Source organism: Lactuca serriola, chromosome 6 (assembly GCF_051521515.1).
Source record: "Lactuca serriola cultivar US96UC23 chromosome 6, Lser_US96UC23_V15, whole genome shotgun sequence".
Taxonomy (NCBI): Eukaryota; Viridiplantae; Streptophyta; class Magnoliopsida; order Asterales; family Asteraceae; genus Lactuca; species Lactuca serriola.
In genome coordinates, this window is record NC_136413.1 from 47317522 (window position 1) to 47327569 (window position 10048).

Below are 10048 nucleotides of genomic sequence, written 5' to 3' on the forward strand. Positions count from 1 at the left end.
TAAAGATGTAATAATTGTTTTATATATTTAATCTTAACTAAATGTAATCAAGAAATAAATCATACCGTCATATATTGTACCTCTTAGCTCTCTTTTAACAATTAACATGCATGTACATAATTGTGTATGGACCGAAATAAGCATGCATTTAGTCTTTTAAATCATTTTACAATTAGTAGGAGGGTTTAAAAAGGAGTTTCAAAACTTTAAAGGGTTAAAAGTGTAAAGTTCTAAAATATCTGGGTCAAATTAAACAACTTTTTAAAGAGCGAGTGATCCTAACGGACAATTCACAGCGTCTAATCGGCCCTCATTCTCAATGAAGATGCAACTCTACGCCGGTGGTCATCCCATTTTACCGCCGACGGTTATAATCACCGGAGAATACATCAGGTTCTATGCCTCAACCCGTTTTTTCCTTTCAATTTCCACCATTAATTCCGTCTCCTATCATATGCTCCCTCAATTTAGACGAAACAATCAGATGTAGATGTAGATGTAGAGTATCGCTTCTCAAAAAACCTACATCTGGCTTTAATTTCAGATAAGCGATTTCTAGTTTCAAAATTAGAGAAGAATTTAGTTTATAATGTACATAAATTATGAAAGTGTATACACCAGGTGACTATCATTTGTTTGGATGAAACAATTTCGGTAAATTTAGGCTCATGAAATACACAATTTCCTGAAAAATGCACATACTTTGCTGAAGTTTATTATCTTTAGTTGTTTTACAGCCATAGATAACTTAATGTCAGCTATGAACATCAATAATATCAATACACAACAACAACTAAACCTCTCAAATAGTGATTTCATATCTTTGTAGATGACATTTGAACAAATTCTTCTTCAGGTCACTGTATATAGCTCTTACCCTACGCTCCATTCTCACCTCTTGCATCAGTATGAAGCAACAAAACAAAAATTCTTCACTCTTCAGTAGTTCATGATTATCCAAACACTCATGAATCATTCAAGCTACAAATGTCTCAAAGACAAGTAAGCCAAGATACGATACCCAACAGCCATGGCTGCTAGGGCACCAACTTCCTTCAATCCACTGTCTAATTCAATCCCCTCAATTACAGAGCTGATATGTTCATACTGCACTTTTAGAAGAAGTCTGTAGGTGTGATAGTTGAATGACAAGTAACTTAACCACGAAATGAACACTGGAACATTCTGCAATAAAAAGAAACAAAAAGAAAACATTCTTTTAGCATTTCATACAATCATATTAAGTTCTATAAGAGTTTAGTTTATAATCTGTTAGTGATTTATTTTAATGTCTACCTTTACAAAAAACCCTCCAGCTAACATGAAAGCCATTACAGTTACAGAAGCTAAAGTTGTTGCTTTGTTTAAGTCCATAACTGCAGCACCAATAGCTAATCCAAGACCCTGTCATTTTAGTTATATATATATAATGTTATATTATATTATGTAAATGAAGTTTATAAATATGTAAAATTTATATACCTGAGCTGAAACAATGCATAGAAAGACTATAAGCATGGTTAGGAAAAATGATTGAGCAGTGAGTCTGAGTCCTCCCATGAAATAAACAATTAGGAGGAAAATGATTGGGAGAAGAAGATCAAGTGGAAGGTCACTTGTTGTTCTTGCTAGAAAATATGCACTAAGTTTATACATGTCAGCTGCTCTTTCCTTTTTCAACATTGCTCTTTCTTGAGGGAATGTGAATATAGCTGTAAAAACCGGGAAAAACGCCCAAAATACCGCAATGAAGAAGAGCAGCCCTGCCTGCAAAAAAAATAAATGACCGTTTTACCCTTAGGTGGATTGTGGAATAACAAAACAACATTTCTTTATTAATAAATTTTCCGGGGACTCTCTCTTTTCCAAAAAAAAAAACATTTCTTATGAAGTAGTAATGGATTAGTGGTGCTTATGGCTCTTGTCAAAAAAAATTCAAGATTGGAAACTTTTTATATATGATTGCAAATGACCATTTTACCCCTTGGGTACAGTTACAAAACTACATGCCTTAGCCCTTATGAAGTACTAGTAGTAACTAGTAAGGGTATTTGTGGGTAGTGGCATTGTTTTTTCAAAAAATGGAAACTTTTTATACCTGATTGAACATGACCATTTTACCCTTGGGTAAAATTAGAAAAACAACATTCCTTATGGAGTAATAATGATATTTATGTGTGGTGGTATTTTTTTTTTCAAAAAATGTAAACTTTTTATACCTGATTGAAAATGACCATTTTACCCTTGGGTACAATTAGAAAAACAACATTCCTTATGGAGTAATAATGATATTTATGTGTGGTGGTATTTTTTTTTCAAAAAATGTAAACTTTTTATACCTGATTGAAAATGACCATTTTACCCTTGGGTACAATTAGAAAAACAACATTCCGTATGGAGTAATAATGATATTTGTGTGTCTTGACATTTTTTTTTATAAAAAATGTAAACTTTTTATACTTGATTGAAAATGACCATTTTACCCTTAGGTACATTTACACAACAACATTCTATATAAAGTAGTAGTAATGGTTTCTATGGGAATTGGTGTTTTTTTTTCAAAACGGAAACTTTTTATGCCTGATTGCAAATGACCGTTTTACCCTTAGATACAATTACACAACAACATTCTATATGATTATGAAGTAGTAGTAATGGTTTTCTATGGATATTCACATTTTGTTTTTCAAAATGGCAACTTGTTATACCGGATTGAAAATGACCATTTTACCCTTTGGGTACAATTAGAAAACAACAATCCTTATGAAGTAGTAATGGTATTTATGTCTCTTGGTAAAGATGGAAACTTTTCATATACCTGATTTTGCAAATCTTTGGGGGTATGAACATCGGATTGCCACCAAAGAAGCCCTAAAATGATTGCAGTTGCTACAATTTGTGTGATTCTCAACCAACTAAAATAATCATGTCGCCTTTCTTTAATCCCTCTCATGAACAATATCAAGTATTGTTCTCTCCAACTTGCCCCCCATTCTCGTTTTTGAAACGTCTTTTCTTGATCGAGTGATGTTTGAGTCCTAAGTCTCTTTTTCGTTTCTTCCCCAACATGACTCATACATGCCTCCACTAGATACTACAAAACATAATCATTCTTAAAACAATCTAATTTAAGTTTTTCTTAAATGTTTTAAATCATCATTATTATTATTAAAGTTACCTCATGCACGATTGATGGAGAGGGTTTCCCATTTGTTGTTTCTCTTCCTGAATTTCCCAAATGTACTCTATCCTCTAATTCAGGAGGAACAGAAACATCATTCATGTTCCCATTTGCAAGATCTAACAAGAATTCCGCTGGATTCATAGCGATTAAAGGAGAACATCCGATTGATGAAAAATACACCATAGCTTCTGAAGCTTTCCCAAAATACAACAAGCTCCCTTTTCCAAGTAGGATTAATTTGTCAAATTTATGGAAAAGTCGACTCGATGGTTGGTGTATAGTTGTAACCACTGTCTTATCATTCTGTTATAAACATATAAACAAATTAATCAATACTTTTTATATAGAATTCATGAAAATCACATCATTTTTGGGAAAAACAAGAATTTGTGAAATATGAGAAAAAACGATTCCGAGAATTAGCAAACTTTTCTTTCATGAGATATGTGGTATGTTTTGTAATTAATTCTTCGTTAAATATATAAACAAGTAGGGACTTGAATTAAATAATCATACCTCAGCTATGTCTTGTAATAGTTCAATTACTCTCAAAGAAGTTGTTGAATCCAAACCAGAAGTGGGTTCATCAAGAAACAAAAGGGAAGGGTTGATTATGATTTCATTTCCAATGGAAACACGTTTTCTTTCTCCACCTGAAACTCCCCGAATAAAGGAGTTTCCTATCATAGTATCTTGACACCTGTTTTAAGGTATATTATTAGAGGAACCATATATCAATTTCATAATAATATTTCCATTTTAGAAGAGTGCGAGTGTAATTAATAGGTGACTTGAGAGATTAGTCTATGTGATTCTAATAATTTGTCTCTCTCTGTAGGCATGTGGTTTTTCTCTGGTTTTGGAGTTTTCCACGTATATTCCTATGTTCAGTTTTCTTTATTATTATTTTTCATTGGCAATCTTTGAGAACATTTTCCCAACACTTTCGATAATATCTTGAAAATACGAGTTAATTACCTCTCCAAACCAAGTTCATATATAACATCTTCTGCTCGTTTTTCCTTCTCTTGTTTTGTTAGTGTCTTAGATAGTCGTAAAAGAGCCGCATATGTTATAGTTTCCTTCACAGTTAAATGAGGGAACAACACGTCATCTTGCGTCACAAACCCAATCCTGCCAAGATCACATTTTATAAAATTTTCAAAAAGCCAATAAGCTAAAAAAAATGTTTGGTAAAGACTAACTTTTTAGACAAAAAATGACTTTTTCAAAAGGTCAGGAATACCTAGCTTTTCTAAAAAACCAATAAATTCATCCCAACTTTTTGGAAAAAAAAGTGTACCTGCTCTTTAGGAGCTTTGAATACGGCTTGTCATTATAAGTAACTGATCCACCTAACGTATGCTCTGTCAACCGCCCGCCAAGCAAACTTAGGAGGGTAGTTTTGCCACTTCCCGATGGCCCCATGAGGGCCAAAACTTCACCTGGATTAACCGAACCATTTATTCCATTTAAAATATATTTCTCTTGGGTTGATGTCACTCCTTTGGTTATTATCTTGTATGTCACTTCCGTAAACTGCATTTTATGAAAAATTAAATTCGATTAGTATAATAATTAGCAACATCTAAGTGAATACAACATGAGAGATGAGACTACTTATGCTTGTTTAGAGTGATCTATATTTATATTTTTTAAAGATAGAAACTGTTTTTTTTTTTTTTTTGTTTTGGTTTAAAAAAACAATTAGTCTTGTACATAAATACCATAGAATATGAGATTTTCTGTACAAGACTGAACCTGACATATCATATCATATCATATCTTGCATTGTTCTCTTACAAAAACCTCCATGTTTTCCTGTCCAAATAGCCATACGGTAAAATTAATCTATTTGCATTTTTTGGACATGTAAAACAATAGACACCCGCAACTTGTTTCTATATAAAAATGATTATAAAATGATGATCAAAATGTGAAAATTTTGAAGCTTGCATTGTAAATAGTTGTGTATACCTTTAGATATATTTGCATGGTAGGCTCTGTTTGAAACCTTTTACGCGTTCCCGCTTCAATGTCTTCAGCTGTAACAAACATGTTTAGCATAACAAAATACAAACTTCATACATCACATATTCACATATAAATATTCATGATATTTTGTTACTTATATTGCTTATTTTCTTGACTTAGAGTGCCGGTCTTGGTTGAATTATTTGTGAGTTGACTTGTGACCCCATTTGCTTCATTTAGAGTCAAACAAGTCAACATTTCATTTCAAATTATATTTTTGTGGTAATTTATTCATATGTTATCTAAACGTTGTATGGAATCTGTTATACATAAGGTATATTATATGATATGATAGATCAGATTTTTTAATAATCATTATTATAGCAAAGTGTCTATTTGTGCCTAAAATTCATGTAATGGGACCAATAAAAAGAAAATATAAAGAAAAGATAAGAAGAAGACCTGTCTTGAGTTATTGACTTTTAGAGGATTTGACTAGAGAGGAAGTGGACCAGTATCATGTGGTCCACTCAAGGCCCATTTTCCATACAGTGGAGGCCCACTTTCATTGCTGTCTGTCACTTCTCAGTCTAACCAGTCCAACTACGTCGTTTTATTTAATTTACTTTTCACATGCTTCACGTTATCCGCTTTTATGGCCTCATTTGGCTTTTTGTTGCATAAAGTTTTATCATGGCACTTTGTGACATCACTTCACTTTCACTTTCATGGCTTACTTAAAGTTAAACAACTATTTTTAAATTCTAAATTCTAAATTCTAAATTCTAAATTCTATCTCAATAGCTCTTTGATCGTAGTCTATCATTTTTTTTTTTTTAATTTGTGTTTCTTATAAAGATTAAAAGATAATTTAAAACAAACTTACGAATGTCATCGTCGCTGAAAGGTCTTGAATCTACTATTTCATCTGGAGGCATTGTGAATGCTGCGAGTGAAAACGAGAACCCTAAGCTAGCGCTCGAGGCTCTACTCAGTGCGGCCCCAGTACTAACCTCATCGAAATCAAATTTCATTTGAGTACTCTTCCCCCTTTTAATGTGCGCGTTTCTTCCACTAGTGCCACTTCGCCCGGGTGATGCGAGCACTTGATTTTTGCTGGATTTTCTTGAAAGCGTATAACTGTCGACCTCTTTAGTTTCCTCGTTTGAGACTGATGATTTCATTGCATCTCCCAGTATCTTGGTTAAATTATCTGACTGTGTTCTCCATAACCCTCCAGAACTCGAATTCGGTTTCTCCATATTGTTTTCTACATGTACCCACAAAAAAGTTACTTCACAAAATGGAATATATATATAAACATGAAAAAAGATAACTCAACAAAGAAAATACAAACCTTTTGCTTAAACCAAGGAACCAAAGGAAAGAAGTGTGATGAACTTATTCGCAAGGAAGGTAGTAGGTACTACTTACTCGCACCTTTTTATACGATTTTCATAATTTAAAAAGACGTATATACCCTTTATCTATTTAAGTTATTATAGGATTTTGAAAATCACCTAACAAGAAATAAATACACGTACTTATTCTTGAAAATTGTACATTTATTATAAAAGAAAAAGATTAAAAATCCAACACGTCAAAGTTGGTACCCTCATATGACAACTGCCGTATACGTGTAAGGGTACGAAATTTTATTTAATTTCTTTATGCTTTTGATTTATTTTTGTGATCAATATCAACAGAAGCGTCGTTTTTTTAACTTTTAACATTAATGGAAGGTTTTGTTGTAAAGCTTAATAAACCACAAGTTAATGCGGATGTCTTTAATATTGTGAGGTCTACCTTCACCTTCGTTCTCATGTTACCCCTTTGTTAGGGCACCCAATATTTTGGAACTTTTCTCGTATTATTGGCACACATAGTCATGCACTCACACATGCTTATGCTTAGGGGGTGTTTGGATGAATGTTATAATTTGATCACCTCATCGTTACGATATGAAAACGTAATGATTTTGGACGTGTTCAACAAACTATCTGGAAGCTGAAAATTAGCTGAAAACTTTTAAAACATGTAAAATTACATAAAATTACTTATCTAAACCACGCTATTGATTTACAAAAAAGGTCATTAAGTTAATTTGCAAAATTATAAAAAAGCTTTTTATTAAATGCTACTTGACAAGGTTTTGGATTAAGGATTTTTTTGTGTTAGCTAAAAATAAAAGCTCCTGCAGCCGAATGAAGTTTCTTTTAATATATATTTTCACCAAGTAAAAATCTAGTCTTTTCTGAAAAAAAAATGATCAAAATATTGTCCTTTATGAAAATAAACATAAAATGTCATTGGTATAAAATACACAACATTTCTCACTTTTTTTTTTCAGAAAAAATCATTTTACCGGATAAAAAAATATTGTCTTATGCAATTAACCCATTATTTAATATCCTTTAATCAATTCCAAAATACATATACAAAATGTTGGAATGGGATTTCTGGTGAATTTTTAACTTCATTTAGAATTAAAAATAGAGTATATTTTATCTTTAATATGGTAATTGAAACAAAACAAATTTCATTAATCATGATGTTTATATGTATATGGGACACCTTAGACTTAAAAACAAAAAAGAATAGGTTAAATGTCATGATCCAACTATTAGCTTCATTAATCATGTTCATGATGTTTATAACTTCATATGTAATCCAAGAAAAAGACTTAACTCCCACTAATCCGCGACTAATACCTTATTTATGTATCTCTTATGATAATAACTATATGTCGACATGACAAAATATTTGGCTATTTTTATGCTTATTTATTAATAGTTTATATATATATATATATATATATATATATATATATATATATATATATATATATATATATTGTATTTATCATTAATATTATGAGTGTGGATTAGAGACTTTTTGGTTATCTTTAACTTTCAGAATTGAAATAATGTTTTGAAAAAGTTAAAATTATAGAGTTGTAAATTGTAATGTCGACATGGACAGGGCCGAAATCTTTGTAGTAAAAGGTCACGTGAAATTTAAGTGGCTTTCGACTTTTTTTCACCAACCGTTTATTAAAAAAACAATCAATTCTTGATGTACTTTTTTTCATCAACCATTTATTAAGAAAAAACAATTAATTATTATACATCAACATTTCATTGTATTGTTATGATTTTGTAATTATTGGTTATAATTTAGGGCCCCATAATTTCCACTTTAGAATTGATGTAATCACTACAAAGAAAAATGCTAATAGTGACGAAAGTGATAAAGTCACTAACAGTAGAAGTAGTAGTCACTAAATGATTCCGTGACCAAAACTTTGGTTATCACTTTTCGTCCCAGGTTTATCACTAACCTGATTAGAGACCAATATATGTAAGTGATCACTAAATATTGTGACTAAAGTATATATTTGTGATGACTCATTCTATTAAGTCACTAATCAAGAAAATAGTCACTATTATTTACAATTAATGACCATAAAAAAACTAATTGATTATGATTACTCTGATAATTACTAAAGTGACCAAATATATCGTCATTAAGTATTTATTGCTAGAGACCAAAAAATGGCCACTAATAAGAGAAATACGAGAAAAGATGATAGCTACCAGGTTCCATGAACCAACATTTTAGAAAATAATAATAAAACAAGCAAACAAATTAAAGATGTTGTAGAAGTTTGAATACGATTATAATAAACCAAATCCAATAAAATCCCACCAAACTTCATATTAGTTTTCAATAAGAATAGTTTCATGATCTTTACTGTTATCTTCAAACCTTTGCACAAATGATAATTCTTGTCAATTATCATTAACAAATAACAAGATGCATGGCTTCGTGGTATACCTTCAATGGATGCCTCTAAAAGCTCTGTAATAATAATGTAATAATAATTCACACTGTAAAATCAAATTTAAAACACAAAACTAAAAATTAAAAACAAAACCCTTTTTTATTCCATTATAAATTCATTAGTCTTGAAATGTTGTAATATTAAATATCTAAAAAATACCTTAGAAGCCCATAAGCAGTCTTGTGCCATCGGGGCATTACATGATTATGTGTCTAAAATAACATGATCATTTGTTATTTGTTATACGATGATAACTAAGATGTATTAATTAACTATTATTTTGTCATATTATTTTGTCATTTTGTAGTAATTTTTTTAATAATCCTTCATGAAATATAACTTCGCCCGTATCCATGCACCAACAGGTTGAACGAATCTAAAAATGTTAATAATTAAGACTTCAATATTTAAGGAGTAATTTTGAAATTTGCTCATATTTTCTTTACATGAGAACCAATGTCAGTTGAAATTTGCGAACCATACACAGTGACCACTATTTTGGTCACTAAGAGGAGTAATGGCCACTATTTTATTTTTAGTCGTTAGGCATCTAATACTATTAGTTAGTTATGATAGTGAAAAGAATATATATTTTTAATTTTATTCTACGGCGAGTAACCTGTAAGTGACTACTATTATAAAATTACTCACTAAACTTATAGCATTATCAAAATTTGTGACAAACTTAATATATGGTCACTAAATGATAATGTTAGTGACCAAATTTTAAATGGTCGCTAAAAAATTAATCACTAAAAATACATTTTTTTAAATTTATAGTGAATCATGTAAATTGTTATTATTTTAATCAGCATACCAATAAACAATAAGCATTTAATTATCAACTCATTGTCAACTAATTCTTTAGTCGTTTCTTATTACAATTTAATAATTTATGTTAGTCAGTTTGTTTCTCGATCTTTGATTCGTCTGACAAAGAACTTAATTGAACACATCAATTTAGTCCTGACCGGGCCCGACACATAAGCCAAACCAAATCATCGAGAGCTCAAGATATCGCTTTTACCCTCGTAGGATAAAAGGAA

General features: G+C 30.9%; 1 protein-coding gene and 1 long non-coding RNA gene across 5 annotated transcripts; one reads left to right on the plus strand and one right to left on the minus strand.

The window, feature by feature from the left end:
• The first annotated feature begins 289 nt into the window (after positions 1-289).
• On the plus strand, positions 290-1445 carry LOC145058208 (uncharacterized). The gene is made up of 2 exons (XR_013686269.1): positions 290-393; positions 857-1445. It is a non-coding gene; the product is annotated as an uncharacterized LOC145058208 (long non-coding RNA).
• Positions 579-6662, minus strand: LOC145058207 (ABC transporter G family member 22-like). 4 transcript variants are annotated; one of them, XM_079006119.1, is made up of 12 exons: positions 6516-6662; positions 6045-6428; positions 5162-5229; positions 4988-5005; positions 4488-4723; positions 4163-4318; positions 3701-3884; positions 3179-3487; positions 2819-3094; positions 1483-1767; positions 1297-1404; positions 579-1185 (listed from the first exon to the last, which is right to left on the minus strand). In XM_079006119.1, exons 2-12 carry the CDS (start codon positions 6418-6420, stop codon positions 982-984), a joined length of 2220 nt encoding a protein of 739 aa, XP_078862245.1. In that variant the 5' UTR covers positions 6421-6428; positions 6516-6662; the 3' UTR covers positions 579-981. The 4 variants fall into 4 exon arrangements, with proteins under 4 accessions (XP_078862245.1, XP_078862246.1, XP_078862247.1 ...); XM_079006120.1 differs by lacking the exon at positions 4988-5005; XM_079006121.1 differs by lacking the exons at positions 6045-6428; positions 6516-6662 and having other exon boundaries at positions 4946-5005; positions 5162-5226.
• Positions 6663-10048: the final 3386 nt, after the last annotated feature.